General features: G+C 42.2%; 1 protein-coding gene across 5 annotated transcripts in view; it reads left to right on the forward strand.

Moving 5' to 3' along the window:
- Positions 1–21,295, forward strand: part of cacnb2a (calcium channel, voltage-dependent, beta 2a) — a 55,197-nt gene that overhangs the window by 12,141 nt on the left and 21,761 nt on the right. Inside the window, exon 1 of one of the 5 annotated variants that reach the window (XM_034108511.2) lies at positions 16,755–17,058. The exons of 3 other annotated variants lie outside the window; for them this stretch is intronic. In XM_034108511.2, the coding sequence (XP_033964402.1) occupies positions 17,026–17,058 (33 nt within the window). In that variant the 5' untranslated portion in view covers positions 16,755–17,025. Of the gene's footprint in view, positions 1–16,754; positions 17,059–21,295 lie in introns of those variants that run through there. One more of the 5 variants, XM_034108513.2, reaches the window with a different exon arrangement.

Here is a 21,295-nt window from a genome sequence, read left to right on the forward strand (position 1 = left end):
TTGTATCCCATACACTCGATACATCCAGTACTGCAGATAAAGATAGTCCTCCATATTTCAGTTCTACCACTAGATGGCCATATTTCACTTGTACTCACACATACACACACGTATGTACACACACACACACACACACATATGCATAAACACGTATTTTTCATGCAGAGAGTGAGCTTTAATTCTTTAAGACCCTTAAGGCTCAGATATAAAGTTTTTACGAGGTGTTCTTTTTTTATTTTACGGTCTGAAATGAGTTATGATCTCATTCCCATATCAAAGACAGAAGCCCATTAGATCAAATGTTCAGAGATCAGTTAGCCATGGGATCCTTGGATTGACCAAAACAGTGATATGGCAATAGAGTAGGATATGTGTGATTAATGTGAGGACATACTCCTCTAATGTGACATAATTACATGGTATTACAGCTCACATGTAAGCAGTCATCACTGTGCAGTTTCTATGGTGTTTTACGCAGCTATTTATCGATCTACAACTATGTATTTATTTTAGTGCTGTCAAAATTATCTCGTTAACGGCGGCAATACATTTTTTGAATTAATTGCGTTAAAATATTTAACGCATTTAACGCATGTGCAGAATGGCCCGCCCCATACGTGCCACCAGTGGCAGCGCTGGGGTAGGCTACACCCATACCAAGAAATGGCTTAGCCCCACCATGAAAAATGATGTTAAAGTAAGCAAAATAAAGTCTGCCAACTCGCGCGGAGTAAATTGCACAGACAGCAGTTAGTAAGATTGATTTCAGTAGCCACGGTTTTGAAAACTTTTGTCACGTAGTGATCGTCTTCTCAATAGAACATCTTTGATAACGGCGTGGTGTTGTTGCAGGAAGTCCCGACGGAGAATACTCTTGGGCCCTTTCTCATTTTATCAAATCCCCCTCCTCGACGCCTCGGTCCTCCGGTAGTGACCCGGAAATGAATTTCAGCGCGCCATGTTGAAGGACATCTCATTTCTCTAAATGCACTTCGAGGACCGAGGATCGAGCGTCGAGGAGGCTCTCTGGAGGAGCTATAACCGAGGATACACTGATGGGTCCTCCACGGTTGCTTCATGGATGCGTTTCCGGCAACAGAGATGTTTCAAAGACTCGTGACGCACGGCCGGACTTATCTCAGCCAATGACAGCTCTGCATGCATCCCCTGGATATTATTTTATTAACTGCTTTCATCGCGACGCGATGTTTACAGTGAGAACAGCTGTGAGGTCCGTGCAGAAAGCAAAGCAGTGTGTATAATATATATCACTCAGTAGAACAGGCCTACTCTTTTTGCTTTAGTTTAGTAGATATCTACAAACAAAGAGTCGATATTTTTCTAAAACCATTTAGTGCTTCACAATAAAATACACCACGGCTGTAGCCTGTTTTAGGAGCTGTATATGCATGTGTGTGGTGTAGGTGTGTGTGGTACAGTGTGTGCATAGATGCAGCGGACAGACAAGTGTCAGTTGGTTTGGTGTCCTCTGCTTACTTTTAATACTTGTAAATAAAACTTTTGGCCCGTAATTTATTTTCCACATTGTAGCGAACAGAGAGGGGGGGGGGGGGATATATCCAGTCTCTGATAGTGTTACGTTATTATGAGAGTGCTCTGCTTGATTCTGAAATTGTATATATTTATATAAATATATACATATATATATATGTGTGTGTGTGTCCGCATCTGTAGCCATTATTGTCTCATTATACCGCACTGTGAATGAATCAAAGTAAATATATAAGTCGTCATGAACACATCTGTCCATCAGACAGAGGGCTGCTGTGCCTCCTGTCATCATTAATGGACGTCTCTTTAAAATGACCGCACAGAGGAGAGGAGTTCTCATTTCTCTAACCGCCTGCTGCTTCCCCTCCTCTCTCCTCGGTTCCCCTCCTCGGCTCCTCCGCTCGCATCTCCTGTGGGCGGGACTAAGTATCGAGGATAGGCGTCGAGGAGGGGAGTCGAGGAGGGGAGTTCGAGAAATGAGAAAGGGCCTTGCTGTAGTACAGGGCAGAGTAATAATATGGCTCTGGTACAGGGGTGCACATAACTGGTACGCAGGTTATGTGCGTAATCTGAAATGCGTACCATCACTTGTGTCACAAAGCGCATTTGCGCACCGACGTACTTGTGAAGCTTTTCCAGAAGGCGGTTAGATCACCGGACGACAGAGTCGGTCTCCGTGGCACAGACAGGGCTGCTGGTAACGTCGGTCTGTACAACGGAATTGTGCCAAAACTACGCCAACCGGCTGCGGAGGGAGACTCCCCCCATCACTGGAGAACTGCGCTAAAACAGCTGATCACAACGTTCACACTCTGTGGTCACGAAGTACTCCACTAGCGCGCCCCCCCCCTCTGTCGACTTTCCTGAAGTATCCCCCGTTGATAGAAATCAACACGTTATGAATTAAGACCCCACGGTTTGATGATTGATAGGTGTGTGGGTTGTCTTTCATTTTGACATGCAGACAAATGTTATAATAAACATGGATCTGTATGTTAAATGGATATATCCGCCTGCTTTCATTTATCTTTCCATTCCCACAACAATATACATAAATAAATGGCATATTTTGGACATAGTTCGAATGGTGATTAATCATGATTAATTAATTTTTAAGCTGTGATTAATCTGATTTAAAAATTGTAATCGTTTGACAGCCCTAATTTATATATCTATTCATTTTTACAAAGCGTTTATGAATCCGGTTCCATTTACAAACATGCAAATGTGTGTGTATTTGAACTTCCCACTTCTGCGGGCAGAACTGCTGGTGTATTTAATTTGAGAAACAGTGTGTGTTGGAGCAATATAATAGTCAATAACTGCAGAATGTGGTATATCTGATTGGTCTCTCGATTTATTCAATTATTTTCTGTCCCGTCCCAGTCACGTGATAAACAGTGAAATAGACTCCCATCCTGCAGGAATTTCCAATCATCTCTGCCTATTGCACAGATAACCGTATATGCTGTCTTCTTAAGTGAAGAATAATGCATGTATTGATTCAGATCTGCTCTGAAATGTCATGGGTTCTGCCTTAGCCCATGCTACTACCCCTTTTAACCATAATAATAATAAATAATAATTCCTTACATTTATTATAGCGCTTTTCCAGATGCTCAAAGCGCTTTACAAATACACATTACATATATGATACATGCAATGGTAACCATGTTTCATTAGAACCATGCTATTGTTTTTACCCCCAAAAATTGCTCTTTCTTGGAGGTAGAAAGGATCCCTTGAATTCTGGAAGGCCTCTTGATGCATTATGTAATACCAAGGGCTGTAAGTCATACACCAGTGTGTGATCTAAAATTCAGCCAAAAAAAGGGCTGCTTTCTTTCTTTTCTTTCTTTTTGATCTGACATTGAAAAGGGACCCAGACTTCTTGGCCCATTGTGACGTATCCTGTCTAGAAATGTGGACTTTGGAAGTGTCCAGCTTGGGACGCCAACTTTATCCCAGCTATTACAGAGAAGGAACACCTGTAGTGGTCCTGTGCAGACTGCTGTGGTTGGGTTACACAATCTGGATTTGCAGGCTGCAGTAGGCTGACTCTACAAGTGAGTAAGCTTTAATTTAACTGATGAGTGGATTAATGTAGGACCAGCTGTTGATACACTCGCTAAGCCCCATTTGTAAGGTGTTCGCGTGAACCCTTCAGTGTGGTGGAGTGTCACTGGCAACATGTGTTTGTGCTTAATTTCTGTGGTCAAGTTGAAATGAATATGATGACTGTTTAAACCAGACTCGCAGATGATAGTCCGGTAACTGTACTCGGTGCTGACCTTGAGAGGACCCCGGCTGCCGTGCCACGCCACTCTTTCTCTGACACAGCTCTCACATGTTTCCAATATGTAGCACCAAACCACAGTTTTACGTCTGAAATGGGGCGGAACGTAATTCCGCTCTGGATGGAATGTGGAGCAGGAGACCCGGCCGGATGGGACTCCATCTGAGAGACTGAGTGGCCAGTCCCAGACACCCCTCACGGAAACTCTACTAATTGGAGACAGCAGGCCTTAACCAATGCTCCTGTTGGTTTTCTAGGCTTTTTCTGCTTGCCATAATGCTGCAGTAGAGCCAGTGATGTTAGCACTGAATACAAACAACGTTTATTATTTACAAAAGTCTGTTTTTTGGTGGCACATGGTACAGTAGCATACATATCCTAGCATCAGTCATATTTTGCAGATGGCTTTTAAATGTGTTTTTACGATCTTCTTATTCTCATTGTTTCACTTTTTAGCCATGTATTGCCTTATATTATCTCAATGTTCTGCCGCAGTATAGAAATGACGAATAAGTCTACAGCCTTGCTAACTGCCAGGCTGTACATTGAAAAATAGAATCAATACAAACTGGAAGTTCTATAGCTACCATTAACAATGAAAACAAGTTTGAAAAGACACAGAAGATTGTAATCAACCCAAGAAAATACTGAGCTTGTGCTCGTGGTGAGGTAATCTCCCTTGGCGAAAGTGAGACCTGGAATTCCCAGTTTTCCAGGCGTTGGGAAGCACGCCCAGGGAGGACTGTCGGGCCTGCGCAGAGAAGACTGGAGCAGGGTTTCCTTGGCAGCAGCAGTGCGTTCTTCCACTTTTCCAGAAAGTACGGAAATGTCCGGAAACAGAGCAGCTAATTGGCCACAGAAGCCCTAAGGAATGTCTCGGATTTAGGTGGACTTTTGCTGCTTTTACATCATCTTTCACCTCACTGTGGACTGGAAAGTGTGATCTATATCTGTGAGGGCATATGTAGAGTATAGCTTCACTGCAGCCTGGAAACACTGATGTCAGTGTGTGCTGAATATGTGTGCACCGACTACGGTTCAGTTACAACTGGCAGTCTCAGCTTTAAAATCCTCACTTGTCTGGAAACTGGGAAGTCATGGGGGGGGGGACGAGACGCAGCCATTTTTTCAACCATTTTCAAATATGACTATGGATGATCTTTCCGCTTGTTTGACTGCCTACAAATCCATTATTTGTCGTGTATTGATAGTAAAATTGTCAAACATACCCACCTTTTCCCTTACCTTGTTAACTTTGTGCGCCTAAACCATAAGCTGTGAAATCTGTGAACATTTAAAAAAAATTGGAAACTTGGTTTTTCCTTTATGGCTGTTGACAGTATTTCATTTATTTATGGAGTGATATAAACAAATATCCAAAATGCACTTCGTTAAAACATTTGACTTTCATTCCTGAGGAAAATTAGGCAAAGTGCACAGCTTTACAAAACACACACATGCTGCATGGCCAATGTCTGAAAATGTATATTGTGAACATACTCAGTGTGCGTTTTAACAACCCACTAAATGAGATCATACTTGTGAAGTAATTTGCTCCCTGTGGTAAATGTTTAATTTTAGCCTCGTCTCACTCCTCCAACACATCATATTGGCTGCTTCACTGCTATCAGTGGAAAGCAGCTGCTTTAAGGCCTGGAGTGCCGTCATCCATTTCTGTGAGGCTTGCAGTTTCTGGCACGATCTATTCACTAATTCCATTTATTAGCATTATGTTACAGTACGACACATGGCTTAGGGTGAAATATGTCTGTAGTGGATTCTCTGTGGTTGGTGGAGCTGTTTTTATTTCATGTATATTCTTTGGTTTCTGGTTTATTTTATTTCAATTTGATACCATAACTCCTTTTCACATATCCCAATCTTTATTCTCCACCATGTCTCCAATAACTACATACAGAAGGTAAAGAATCTGCAACAAAATGGACAATCATGCTATCATTAGAGTGATGAAGGGGCAGCTCGTGCCCATTAAACTGGCACCTCAGACAGCGAGGGGCAGCGAGGGCAAAGCGAGCATCACTTAAAACAGGAGCAGATGTTCTGAGAGGCCAATTAACGTTAGAGACATGCAGACAAGCCTGTGTACCAGAGGAGGGCTGCTGGCCCATATGGACACTACAGACCATTAATTAGAGCGACACACGTTAAAAATGGATCAGGAGCCGCGGAAAGCCCTGCTTTAAAACCCTGAACTCGTAGACCCGATTGGGGTTTTTAACTATATATGTGTTTGTTTGGTTATCATCATTAATAGAAATGTACAACAACATATTTGACAATGGATTATTAGTTTATCATTATTTATTGTTCTAAATTCAAGCAAAAATGCCAAATATTGTCCGATTAAAACCTTTAATCAGACATAATAAGCATTTGAAGACATTTATATGGACTCTGAATAATTCTTAATGCCCCACATTTCATAGTTTTAATCACCAATCAGTTAATGGAGATCATCGACAAACAATAACCGATTGTTGTTCATTTGTAGTAGTAATATGAACTTTATATAGCATTGTTTTTACAATGATTTTTAAAGGGTTTGAATAAAGCTAAATGTGTATCTACTCACTCCTTCCCTATACACTCTGCCAGATGTTCATGTACAGTACAGTGTGTCTTTTCTGCCAGTGCTGATCTGGATATCCGTATCTTCTCTGTAATTCAGTTCCACTTAAGTGCAGCCACTCACATCCAAAGCATAGCCTCAAAACTCTCCCCTGATCTGTTTCAAGTAATCCAGATCCACTTGTGCAACCAGACAGCCATGAGTGTAAAGCAGGGGGAGAGGGGCTGATGGTGCCAGAGAGAGGGAGATGGAGAGTTAGGGTGTAGGAGTTATCAGATGTGTGAGAGGAAGAGGGAAGTAAGTATTTTATAGAATAGACCTAATTCTGCTACTGAGTGGAAACGGATGGATGAAAGCGATAAGGAATCTCCTTCTCAACCAGCATCTTTTATCTATGACAGCACTTGTCTCTTAGCAAAGAGGTGTCAAGACAAACAGGTAGCAGCTGGTTGAGGACAGACACCCCAGAGAAAAGGAAGGAGGGAACAGTGTAGAGGAAAGTGAGAGGTGGAGAGGACAGGACAATAGATCAAACAAAAAAGAGAGGAGGATAATGAGTGGGGGATGCGCCAACAGAAGATGAAGACGAGGTCAATTCCTTGTAGTTTCCCTCATTTACCTCCTGTTTTCTTTTATTCTGGACGTCCTGCATGTAAGCTAAGAGCCTTGTTCTCCACATGTTCATCCTAATGCTTCTATAAGCTCACCCTCGGGAGCCGGCCACAAAGATATGCACGGCGATTGGGCGCGCGCTGAGGCTCAGCAGGGCGGGGTTAAACCTGCTGGGATGTTTCATATTCATACTCGGCATGAATACATAATCAGTCCATCAGGTCACTGTGTGCTGTCGGGAGGAAGAGACTTTTTGACGGACTTTACTTTTTCCACGTGAAGAGGACTTTGTGGTCGTCCCGCTGACAGATGCTGGGTGCAGTCAGAGCAGGCGCTTTTGGTTTGCCGGTTTGCGTGGCAGATGATGACCTATGGCTGAGCGCGACGTACCCCCGGCCCTCACCCCTGATCCCGCTCACACCTGCGCACACAACAGGCTGCGGGGCTGAAATCTGCTGAGGAGGAGGCTCCTCCCGTTACCGGCCTGCTCTCGTTGCCATGAGCAAACAAACCAAGAATAAAAATGTCTCGTGGGTAAGTGAGGTGTGTTGGTGCAGTTTTACTCTTTGAGCTACTTCTCCTTCATGTGGCTTGTTCTATCTATGCTGTACTCCTTTCAAAACAACAAGCAATGTAGCATTTTGGGAATCACAATTGATAAGATTTTCCAGTTTAACAGATTATGTAGAGGCTATTAGAGTATATTCCCATGGGTCTCTGATGCTCCTCTGATTCCAAAGAGAGGCTTAGAGATTTAGGTATTATATAACTAAAAGCTACTACGTGCCCACTTTATCAAATCTGGTTATAATTCTGCCACCGGATGTTTTGTTGGCCGTATATAAAAAGTATGCAACTCTTTCTTCTTATAATAACAGCAGGTAAACTTGTATTTTCCGCCATGTTGTCCCAGGTTTCTTTTAACATGTGTGAGTTTGATATTTGAGTCTTTGCCAATGCAGACGGATCAGGGGAGATTACAGTGAGAGTGGCTTTGCGAGGATGAAATCAGCTACTTGGGGAAAAGGGGGTGGGGCAGGGAGGAGAGGATGTGATGGGACTCCAGAATCGACCAGCTTTCTGTTTGTACACTTTAAAATCATGTTCTCCCTCTGGATTCTGTTGTCCCCGGCCGCTCAGCCCTCACTAACCTCTCTTGGTGGAATTACTGTACTGTCAGGTGCAAGTGACACAGTCATGGTGTGAAGAACCCGAGGCGTGATCCTCCTCCATATGTTCTCCTCTCCTAAACAGGCATTCGTGTTGTGGTAAATTTGTTTTTTGGTCCAGTATATGGTACGTGTGCACATGTGCATGAATAGGGGATCTACATATGTGTTTTGCTCCGCAGGGAAACACTGCTCCACTTTTGCTCAACCCACCCATATGTCACGCTGCTGCTCTCTGCAGCACAACGCTCTGTCCTCACCATGAACCTATCATTCCTCCATGCACAGAGCTGGAAAGATGAGCACCTCAAAGTATCCTCCGTGTCTGGTGAAGAAGCCACGGTGCTGCCTCTCATTCCAAATTAATAATCATCTAGCTTACTAGCAGATACAGTATAGTTGAGCTAGTCTCAGAAGCGGTTTGTTTTGTACCAAATGTTTCCAACAAGAATCTATCATTTTAATCGAAGTAAACAATCTGTTTCATAAATGCATCAGTGTTGGCAGTAGTTATGACTTTGCATACACTTTATAGATCATGGTTGTTTTATTTTGACTATATATTTTTAACTGGGTGACATCTGGATCTTCAGTTATCAGGACTGAGCTAACGTTAGCAGCAGTTGAATAGCATTGGAGACATTTAGATTTTTGACACAACGGTTTCATTCAGTGATTTTACCAGTTTTAACCACCGTCAGTTTGTTTGAGAGGATGAGAAGTAAGCGTATATTTTCTCTCCCTGTAAAACCTCCGGAACAATAAGGCAGAATTTGACTACAATGATTGCAATGGCCCCACAAAACTCCTGCTTTTCTGTTTTTAGATTGAGAGATCCCTATTAGTGTGTTTGATTGAAAGGAGACACCCATTAAGCACAATTTTATCTTAAGGTGGAGTGGACTTTTGTAACTATATCTTTTGTCATATGTTCAAACCTCCCTTCTCTGCATCAGCTTGCATACCACACCTGTGTGTAATGTTAGTTAATTCACCTATATATTTGCAGAAAATGCACTTTTTTGCGATGCAGCTGTTGCTCCTCCGCAGTGCACTGATCCCAGGTATCTGCCTCCCCTTCCAATAAGCCTAATGACTTTGAGGGCCACATTCATAATCACAGTGGTGGGCAGTGCCGGCGGATTAGGACTCCAGATGGTGCTGTTACAGCCCGACTGTCTGTCTGGCCACACATGTACGACTGCAATAGGTCACATGTTTTACTACAGCGGTCAGCTCTGCCACTGCAGCCGGGCAGCTCAGCATCACATCCGTAAAACTTTCACAAACAGTATCTGTTGACAGAGTGTTTCCGGAGTTTTAAGGCTGCTGTGTGTTTCTGTCTGCTTCCTACGGCGCCGTGTAGTTGGGTTGACCGTGCAACAGATGTCACGCTATCAAATTAAAGCTTAATGCCCGGCCAGCTGAAGGAAACACTAGCCATGACACCGCACAGCTTAAACACTTGATTGTGTGTTCTGTCGGTACGTGTGTGTTTGTGTGTTATCCTTCCTACACTCTTCACTACACATGAGGCATGACACTTGCTGTTGGAAGAGCTCTTGAAGATGACCACATCTCATTTATTTCCCTCTGGAAATGTGACACCATGTGACACCGGTTGTGTTTTAGAGCAAGGAGTCAGTGTTATACCGTTTTGACTGAGGCAGAGCAGTTTGTTTTTTTTGTATGCCAGGCGTCAGCTGCTTGCACCCCTGGGTCATGGTACTCTGAGCAAAAACCAGGGGATTTGCATAATTCATTACAGTCGCTGTGGAACGGAGAGAGGCGACACAGGTGTCCCAGGCTTTGTGGGAGAACGAGCATGTCTAAGAAGCCGAAGGTAAAAAACAAACAACACTCAACCTGTTCTTGTGTCTGCGTAAATCCGAGTTTACTACTTTAGCCAGAGCTTGTACTATTAGTTACTAAATTGCTGTTGTTTTTTAAAAAGCTTTGACATTGTTCTTGCCGCTCAGAGTGCTTTTTTCTTCGTTTGTGGATTCTTTGCTGTGTGCAGTTTTGTCTGTGACATCCAGTCACAATGTCTGTGAGGTAGTTAACACGGGGCCTATACTGACAGAAATGCACTCCTATAAGTACAGCTTTTAATCATGGATGCAAGTGGGAATTTCTGCCTTTTTAGTCCTGCATAAAAGCATTGATGCTCTCAGGTGAAAGACTATCTGCAGGGTCGCCTTTCTGTTCCACGTGCAGATACAGTTCTGTGAAAGTCAGGTCATGCAGCTAAATCCTTTATCTAAAAACTGATTTATATGCTTTGATGAGCATGATGTAATCTATTGTCATGACACACAATGTAGGGCAGGTTTTCAGAAATCTCTTAACTTCTGATCCCTTGAGGTTAAGCAATAAATGCTTTTGACGAGTTCATCCAAAGTAATTTATTTCCTGTTCCAAGAATTGTATAAAAGGTTTAAATATGTCCTGTTATGATGTCTTTCTATAACAGTCATGTTCATATTCATTTAGTGTTACTCTCCATCTTAAGCCTGAAAAGCATGTTGATTGCATGTCCTAAAAAATAAATAAAATGTTCGCATATTATGCTTTGTTTAGATGCATGTTTTTTAGCTATCTGTTTTCTTCATTACTGGCTTGTTTGGTTTGTTTCTCTGTTTGTGCTTTACTGCCCTTGCTGTTGATTGAGAAATATTGACAAAAGAGGCTGCAGGATTATGTATTTGGTGGATGAGTGTCCATATGTGGGATGCAGCAAACCATCATATAGCCACTCGTAAAATCGATAGTGGCGAAAAACTCCACAGCGTCCTCGTAAAGAGTCGGATTATCCAGTAATCACATGAGAAAAGGCAGAGATGAATAGGAAAGCCCCCAACACATTTGAACTGTTTCTCACCATGTTTCATGTTCGTGCATTCTTCTCCTCTAAATCCTGGATTGTTTGAAAGGCAGAAGCAGATTTAAATCTCCTTACTGAGAGAAGCAATCATCACAAAGTGAGTCGGGGGGATCAAGTGGACACAAGCAATCTCCCCCATGGGGGTTATTGTGTGCATTGTGGTTCGTTCCCTCCCTCCTGTAGGGATGAACAGTGGTGATAAACATGTGACGCCAAAGCAGATGATCGTCTCTCACTGAGCTACTCAAACAATTTGTTAAAATTCTGAGCCTGTCTGTCAGAGTAGCACGGGTATTTGTTATGTCACAGAAAGTGAATCAATATTTCCTGAATCGCTTAACCCAAAGCAAATGAAACCACTTGTGTATAATGATGAGTGTGTGTTGGACGTCCATCTTATCTGCTACTTGGAAGTTATGTACAAGTGTGAAAGTGTGTTTGCGTGTATTGCCCTCTGCCAGTGATTGCCTGACCCGTGCGTGACTGTTTTGGTCATAGCGGTTCCAATTTGCCGGCTGAAGAGTTTTCCCTATGACTCCATGTGGGACAGTTGATGTGTTCAGCGAGCGTGATGTGACTCAGCGGCACACACTCGCACAGCAGTCGCCAAACGCTGCACACCGCTGTACATGTCAGCGCTTCAGAAGTCATTCAAATCTTTCGCTCTCACTTGCCGTACATCAACTCTGAGCTCATGATCTTCATTCCCTTGGGCATGCTTGACAAGTTATCCTTGTCTCCGCTGACTAAACACATCTTGGGAAGGGTAAGCTTTGTTCAACTGTTGACTGTAACGTTTGTTCTCAACTGGAAATATACTGTTCTAATTCCACATTGATAGGCTAAGGCTTTTCGTCTATCTGTTATATAGACGTTTAGGGTCAGGGTTCGAAGTACAGCAGTGTTGAATGAAGTGTGCACAGGTTTCTCAGTTTCATATTTACAGGATTTCCTTTGGTGGAGAAATGGCAGCAGCACACAGAACAGTTGGGGCTCCCATTTGTCTTTCTTCCCTCCATCTTCATCTCTTTCCTTTTTGCTGACTCTCTTTTTCTGTCATTGTCTGTAATTAGAGATGGTCCCATGGCTCAAGGGGCCTGGCGTGTGTTGTATCTAGGTAACTTCAGACAGCTGCTGGCTGCCGGCCCGTAGGGTTTCATTAGATGTGAATCACGGTCCCTGGGGCCTTGCATGGATTCTTCTTTCTGATCAGGGTATTATGCATGCAGGAGCAGTGGAGTCCCGCTCTCAGGCTAGTTATTTTCTTTGTTTCCAGTCTTATTCTAAGCTAAGCTGACCAGCTACATATTTAACATACACATATGAGAGTGGTCTGTATCAACTCAGGCGTTAAGCGGACATGTAGTGTGATTTAAAGCAGTGGTTGATCATTTCAGTAAAAACTAACGTTCATATTTCTCTTTTTGATTATAATACTGATGAACGTTCAAAACAAAACACTTTGCAACTTACCACATACGTTTTTAAAAAGCTTAATAAGCACCGTAACTTTCATGATATCATTTCTCGGTCATAATGCTGCGGCCGAAAGGCGTGGTGGGGCAGCATTTTCTCCTCTCCTTTCATAAAGGAAGGTCCAGTGGTTCCTAAGCTAAAGGAGGTTATAAAGGAAGTTTCAAACCTCGTTCCTATCATCTAGAGAAGGGGTTCCCAACCTTCTTTCCCAAGAGACAACCAAATGACTCCTGTGGGAAGTTGCTACAAATGTAGCTAAAAATGCTACAACTACTGTCACAAACTGGGTGAATGTGAAGTATTTTGTTAAAGGAGGATGAAAGCGTAATTAAGGAGCACTGTTGGAGTGACTTTGATGGTTATTGGACTCAGGATTAATTCATTTGGATTCCCGCTGTATGAAGGAATTAAAGGACGGCACTGTTTAAAACACATGCTCAAAGTAAGCCGGATTTTGCCGATGTGTTTATGTGGATTCAAAAGTCGTAAATAATCGAAATGGAGGAGACCGATCTGATCGGAGCAACTGTGACAAATAATCCAACTGAAACCGGCATGGACAATGACTATGCTTTAAAAATGCGCTTATCCAGACAAGCCCGGTTTGGACACTTTACGGGCAGAAGAAACATTTCTATCAAAGAAAAAATTATAAATGTTTGTATTTGTATGCCTTTAATAGCTACTAACTTGAATTTTTATTCAAATGAATTAATCAATTATTTTTTATATTTTATTGTAATGAAGAGACAAGGCTTTTAGTGACAATCATGTATTGAGTTACAATTATATGTAAAAAAATCTGAGGCCTGGTGCCCCCCCCTGCGATCTTTGGCGCCCCCCAGGTTGGGAACCACTGATTTAAAGGATGTAAGGGAAGATGAGCTCTGGTTGTAAAGGGACATTTACAGGATTCAGTTTGCTGAATTTTCTATATAGATTTTACCGTATTTTTATGTTTTGGAACACAAAGAAATATGCCTAGGGAGCCACTGGATTTTAATTTTTTCTTCCAGGGAAATGGATCTTTCCAAAATGTCTTTCAAAGTCCACTTTCATTAGTGTAACAGCATTCTTGGCAAGTCGAGAGGCCTTTCTGAAAAATCTTCAATAATCTAATTGTGGTGGCTTTAAACCCATTAGTGGTCTTTTAAGTTTGTATGCATCAATTGAATGAATCATGAACTTTTATAATAGAACATTTGAAAACACAACAATGTTTATATTGTTGGATATTGCTTGTCATTCTCAAGATGCTCTGGGTTAGAATCCATCAACTAACCTCAGTGTCTGGTTTTGTGTTGTCATGATGTCTTCAGTATTAAGATCTTATATTGATGTAACGCAGATTAACTTGTGATCCTAAGTGCTCCAACACTGGCAAGTGTTTGGCAGAGTGGAGAGGTTTTGTTTCCAACCGTTTACTTTAATGTCGAGCGGTGGCCACCGTGAAGGCACACCAGTCTGAGAGTGTTAGACGTCCTGATAGGCAGAACGGCATGGTGGCATGAGAGAGTGCCTTGATGCTTAAAGTACACAGGTGTGATCACCGCTGCACTACAGAGGCAATATTATGTGGCCGAAACATGTCAGTAATATTCAGGTACTCTTTTATTTTATCTCAGTTGCAAACCTTTGCATTGCACAATTTACATGGGTACAGTTACTAAAACGAATGCACCAAGTCCTGCAATAAATTCTGCTTTCATGATGGTTATAATGCTTAGTTTTCGTAGAAGCCGTTTCACAGAAGTGTCGATACAAGGATTTATTGCAGGGCTGCATGTTATGCAAAATGTAAGCAGATCAGAATTAAGTCCACCATCAGTCCCTTTCGCAGTGCACAAGGTGACTCTTTAGATACTGTGTAATGAAAGGAAACAACTGTTAGCAATGTCATTCTTTCCCCCAGTGAAACACATAGGGATGTTGTATTGATCCCTCCTCGTGGTCCAATTACTGTACGCTCGTTTCTGTAAGCTACCCTTGTTGGCCCTTTATGTGCTTGTCAGTGTGAATGCCTGCTGACGTCATTGTGTGCATGTGTACTGATCGATAAGCCAAAGGCAACGCCGACACCCATTTCCCAGCTCTGGCAGAACTGGAAGACATTGATCTGTCAAATCCCACTCAGAGAACCCATTCAGAGAGGCTGATAATTACCGTTAGCAGTGAGAATGCTTTTGTAGTAAGTAGTTGAGCCCATGGGTTGAGGCCCATGGGCTTCGTGAACTTTAGTATCGGCATAAAAATCCTGGCAGGGATAGCTGGAGTTAAGCATGATCAATAAACATACAGTCGTTTTAGGCATTATTTTTTGATTAAATGGCATCTTAAAATCACGATTGAAAATGATCGTGATTGCTTTCTTTATCTCACTGATTTATTTGTTGCCATTGCTTTGGCTTTCCAGCAGGTGTTAAATAAATGTTCAGTGAGCATTCAGAGGCACCAGATCACACTTCCTTATCAACTGTCACCAAGCTCAGCATGGTGTTTACCCCCGGGGCTGAGCTTCATTAGAGTCTGCTTTCACCTTCATTTACCTTGACCTCAGTCCACTGCTGGCTTTAAATGGGGCTATAAACTGATATATTCTAAGGCTGAAATACAAAAAATCACTGGTTTCACATTCTCAAAGGAGAGTATTTCCAGATTGTATTACTTTTCTTTCTTTCTTGTTGTGAGTATGTCTACTTGGATTGTGGGAAATAGTCATTTTTCTTTTATAGTGTTATTACTTCAGCTGTTCTTAAAACGTATGTAATATAACATGCAGTATGCGAACAATTGGCCCATACTTCCCCTTCAGAACATTGCAACTATGACCCTATTGCACATGCTTCCCCCGCGCAAAGGATTGTGGGTCAGAATAGCCAGAAAAGCATGCTGACTTGCATGCTGCAAAATGTGACCGGATGCATCCTGGTGTTTTGGTATTCTGCATTAGACATACTATGTATTGAACCATACTAAGTGTTATTCTGGCACACAAAGTAGGAATTGAAATGATTGTTCTGGTGAAATGAGGATAACTATCCCACAGTTTGACACGTGCCGAGCACACTCTGGATGATAATCCTCAGAAAGGGGTTAACCCCGCTCAAACACAATATAATCCAGGATTTAGGATGGGCTGCCCAGAAAACATTATTTCCCAACTGTGAAATACAAATCTGCTTTGCTGCATTGTCAAATAAAGCCCAGAGCTTGTAGTTTTATAGTTTTATTCTCTTACAGGTTGGATTTAAAACTATTTGATTCTCATCACCAGTGCTGTTTGTAGGTGTTTTTATTTTCCTGAGACATACAGCAGCTGCATTCCTCTGTTGTTGCTGCCGTTTTATTACAGAAATATTTCAATTAGTAATGGTTTCACTTCCAGAACTCATGACTCAGCTGTGACAGCTTCCAGCTCCCTGCCTTGACTCATGTGAAACCACTTTAATAGAACATCTATGAACTACATGAGCTGTGACGTAGCAGCAGCGTACACACACACATCACAGCTAGTTTGTCTAATGTCAGATCACAAAAAGACTCTTTGAAGTGCATTTCTTTACAGTAACCACTAAGTCTCTAAGATGCAAACCAGCTGCTTTACACGGACTGGTAATAGAAATCTGTCACTTCATTACTAAACCCACTTTTATATGGCTTTAATTTTTATAGATGTAGGAGTTTGTAGTGTGCTCTATGTTTACAAAGTAATTTCCTTTTGACGTAATTTTTAATGTTAGCTTAACGGTGTACCATCAAATGACCCAACGGAAAGTTTCAATGACTTTGGTCCCCTTGATGATGAAAGCAAATACTGTATGGCATTTCGTCGATGTAGTGAAGATAATTACTTCCTGACGTTTTGGTCTCAACAACATGTGTCGAGACTATACAGTGAGTTCAAGTCCTTCAGCCTTCCTCTCCTCTGCGGAACCTCTTTAAGGGAACACATGTAAACTCCCCAGATCACACACACACTCAGACATAAAAAGCTTCTGCAGCTGCTTTTGGTGCTTTCTGGAATTTTTCGTCCTGCCCTGTTGCCAGAGATCTTACTTCCTAACTGGCTGTGTGGGTGTGTGTGTGTGTGTGTGTGTGTGTGTGTGTGTGTGTGTGTGTGTGTGTGTGTGTGTGTGTGAGAAACAGAGAGTGTGTGTGTGTGTGTGGGAGGGAAGAGGGGCAGGGGGCTTGTTTTTGGGGGCTGGAGGACGGTTGCGGCGCTCTGTAGGAGTGTTCTCCCAGCGTGGGAAAGACGCTGCTCTTTTCTCTGCCTCTTAGGGACTAAAGTAGGCCAAAGAGGGTCTGAGAGGAACTTGCTTTTTTTGTCCGGCTCCAACTTTATCTCCTTGGGGTTCCAGAGGAGAAGTTCCCCTCTGGAGCGGGGACAAGGGGATTTGTAGGAGCAAGTAGTCGGACTTGCTGTGCTCCGAGAGGAGATGGGCAGCAGCTGAGATTTTCTCCCAGCCGGGAGTCGGGTAGGGCAGAAATGTATCATTCCGGCAGTGAGGAGTCAGATCTGGTAAGTTTACATACACCTTAACATGCTTTTTCCTACTCAAACAGTTTCCTTTCACACTTTCCTTAGTCTTACTCGGCTTTGCCTCACGCTCTCTCTTCTCTCTGCCCTCTGAACAAAGAGGAAGAGCTCGGGCAGCATTAGAATGGAGGTTATTAGAGCAGGATTTAAAGGGGCGTGATCATACACTTCCTATTTTTCTCCCTCGGCTTTGCCTGAAAGTTAGTGAGAGTCATGCTCACTTTCGCAGAGTGCTGTTTTTGACATGAAGAAGCTCATTAAGCATCTTGTCTGGATTTGCGAGCACCGCTGCATGACCGCTGCTAGCTCAAAGTGGTGAACAAGCAGAGGGAAAGACAGTAAACAGCCCTGGTCAGCTTGGTCAGGACAGAGGCCAGAAGAAAGCAGTGTTGTCTCTCATGAGGCACACAAGGACTGCATTGTTGGTGTAATACTTTCACCATCAGTGTAAGTGAGATGTCCTGCATGTTTCAATTGAATATATATAACATTGTATTTATGTGTGTGAATAAAATGGTAGTAAAATATGTTCCTGTAATTGTTATCATGATCAGGCACACCCTAGTATTAATGATGAATCTGCCTCTCGGAGCGCACACACTGTAGTTATCCCAGAAAACCTTTTAGAGACAAATTGTTATACCTGCAAAGATACAGGATAATCAAGTCAATCCCAAGCAGTCTGGTTCTTGAGATTGGATCTTTACAATCTTCACATGGTCAAATATTCAAATACCTATTTAACCAAAAAGATACAGAATGATTTTTTTTTAAGATATTGTCCTACTACGTTAAATAGGAAAAGGCAAACTAATTGAGTTGAACTGGAATATCATCTCGGAGTGACTAGAATCCGAACAGTTTAAAGATTTGTTTTAGTGCTGCTGTATGTCGGTTGTCTTTCAGATTTTGTTTGCCGCAAATAGGGTTGTCTATCTTTATGGTTGATTTCTAGTTGTGGGTATATGAGAAGCACCCACCCGCCTGCTCGCTGCTGCAGCTCTATCTCTAGCTGGCTGTTGTTCAGTAGGGTCTTGGAATACCCATAACTTACACACACACACACACACACACACACACACACACACACACACACACACACACACACACGCTTCTGTTCAATTTGATAGGGATCTGTTTAAGAGTTGTACTTCCTCCATTTTACATGTCGGCTGATAAAGCTATTGTAAAGTACAACACTATTTCAGTTTGAGCCAAACATTTGATAAAAGTATTGACACTTATACAAAAATAAATCTGATTAAATTGAGGTAGGATGAATGAGACCTTGTAGTTTAATAATATTAGGTAGAGCCTTTTTAAAATAAAGGTGATTAAACCAAAGATCTAGTTGGGAAATTCCCAGTAATAACTTGTTACATGATTGTCGTCCCAGAACCAGACTCTGTTAACATTCTGATGGTAATTTAGCCCCGTGGGTTAGGGCCAAATATCTGTCGTCTGGTGTAGCCCGTAGACATCCGGGCCACAGCTTCCTCTCCCGTCCGAGTTGAGAGATCTACAATACAAGCTAACATTAAGATAATACAAAGCTAAATGACTATCAGACAATAGCCGACGCGTTCTAAGATTGCATTTTGGCCACAGACTCTCAACCAAACTCTTTTATACCTTTTATAAAAAAAAGTATTATTGTTGTAGTGAAGAGATGGGTAATGAAGGGGAAATCGTAGCTTTTTACTGTACATTACATATTGTTGAATTGACCATTTGTGGACTTTCTCCGTTTTGTTTTATTCCTTACTTTATCACCACATGCCTCTGTGGCACCAACCATCCTTTCTCAAATGTTGCCATCAATTTGTCCAGAGTATAATTTGTTCTCTGTATGAAATTAAATAAATGAAGCAGGAATGATTTCACCATTTGTTGGATGGTATGTTTCTGCTCCTCTGAAAACGGTTAGCAGCTCATTCTGCTCTCTTAGCCAGTCCTCATCCGTCCTCCACAGCGTGCTTCATACAGCAGGACACAAGCACAAAGTAGCAGCTCAGAGCAACCTCTCACTGTATTCCCCTTGATTAGCCGTCTTCCTATTATGGTGCTGCTGTGTTTCCACAGAGAGATAAACTAGATCTCGATGTGAAGGGATTCACAGTAAGTGAGAGAAATGCCCCTCAAGGGAGTGCTGCTGCAGGTTACGCTTACAGGAAGAAGGGATTTGCACACATCTCTGCAGGTGTGAGGGTCTCCCTGCTTTGTGTTGGCATAATGCTGCAGGGATTTAAACTGCTCTATAGTGCAAGTTCATTTTAGAACATGTAAGCCAGAACAAACTAAACCGGTGTAGCTGATGCATTTACAGGCAATGGCAGTACAGAACTATGACAACTACTAACTGATTTATTCCCATGAAATGTGGCATAGATGTTTCTCAGAAGATACATTCTGATTATGTTAATTATTATTATCTGACCTTTAGTACCATCATCAAGTCAAGATGTCTATTTTGTGTTAATACTTTGGTTTAAAACCTGCAAAAGTAAGGATATTCCAATATCTACTGTAATTTATTTGCGTAGTTAGCCAATGTAAGCATGCTAACCCCCTAAAATTAAGATGGAGAACATAATAAAGATAATATATTCGCATTAAAGCAGGGCCATTGTGTGAGCCTGTTGTCTAATAATAAAAGTGAAAGTACCTCAGTTAATTTCTGCCTTATTCTTTTAAGATTTGGGATTGTTACTGTTAGTAGATCACTTTTACCATTTCATTCAGTATTGTGAATGTTATCCCTGTTAAAGTTTTGTAATATTAATATTATTTTGTGCATATGAAAGGTAAACCTATTCAAAAGGCATATTTTTACCTTTGTATTATACCTTATGATAGGTTTCTAATTTTCTAGCTAGCAACCGTGGGCTCTTGGATCATGTGATCGACAGCCAGTGAGTCCATCACCTCGATAGGATGATGCACTTATCTAATGCACTGGCACATGCAGGATGCTGGGTAAACACTTCCTTTTCACAGGCCTCTCAGTGTCACCTTGACATCCATTCAGCCAATCCCTCTTTTATCACGCCAGGCATCATTACTCCTCCCCCTTTCTCTCTCACACACACTTTCTTTTTCTATCACAGCTGTGCAGACGGTCTGTTTCTCTGTCACTCTCTTGCTCATTTGGTTTGCATTCCTCCGTGGTAAATATTAGTAAGTATTGCTTGTAGCGCTTACACATGTCTCATTCTTGGCTGTCATGTCGCCGCTCATTCTCTCCGTGTGACGAAGGACACGCTGTTTGTGGGCCGATGATTTAATTGACTTTGTGTTGCCCTGAGTGAAGTGGCAGTGATGAACAGATAGCTGAGAAAAGAGGCTTCGGTTCCAGCCAAGAATGAGTCGGGCCAAGCCTCAAAAGTGCTAGCACACTCGCTCAGCCCACTGCAGTCCGTCAGCCAGAACCGAACATGACTTGGCACAAGCAATAATGTTCATTCTTCAGTCGTGATGCATACTGTGAGGGATACTGTGCATTCTGACAGCGCTACCCCATTCGCCTCCCCTCTGACTCATCATAACGCAATAACCTCTTGAACCCTAGTCTATTTTTCCTTTTGTTTTTTTATTTAACAGTTCATTTTAAGGAGATGTCAGTGTCACATGTCTCAGCATTACATATCACTTCCTAGAATAAAGTACAAATAAATACTATGCCATCAATTGGTAGGTGTATGGTACTTCTATGACCACTTCGCGGTGGTGGCGAAGTCGATAGGGACTTGGCTTGGGAACTGGAAGGTCACCAGTTCAAGTCCCCGAAAGACCAAGTGCTACCGAGGTGTCCCTGAGCAAGGCACCGTTCCCCACATTGCTCCCCGGGCGCCGTTCAAAATGGCAGCACACTGCTCCTAACACTAGGATGGGTCAAATGCAGAGAAATAATTTCCCCATGAGGGATTAATAAAAGTTCATCTTAATCTTTAGTCATAGCAGTACTTTAAGCTAAATGCTCACAATGATGTGTTTTACTTGAAGCTATATTTTAGTTTAGCATGTTAATATTTGTTTACATGTTAACATTTGAATCTTAATGTTCAAACATATCCCCTTGCTAGAAAAAGATTAGTGACGTCTGTGCATGTCCTGTATGACATAGTTGTGACACAGTCGGGACCTTTTGACATGAAATGCCATAGCCACTTTATATGCACGAATACTAGAGATTGTTGTCCAGAAAAAGCATGAGATGCAC

This window comes from Pseudochaenichthys georgianus, chromosome 20, assembly GCF_902827115.2.
Source record: "Pseudochaenichthys georgianus chromosome 20, fPseGeo1.2, whole genome shotgun sequence".
NCBI lineage: Eukaryota > Metazoa > Chordata > Actinopteri > Perciformes > Channichthyidae > Pseudochaenichthys > Pseudochaenichthys georgianus.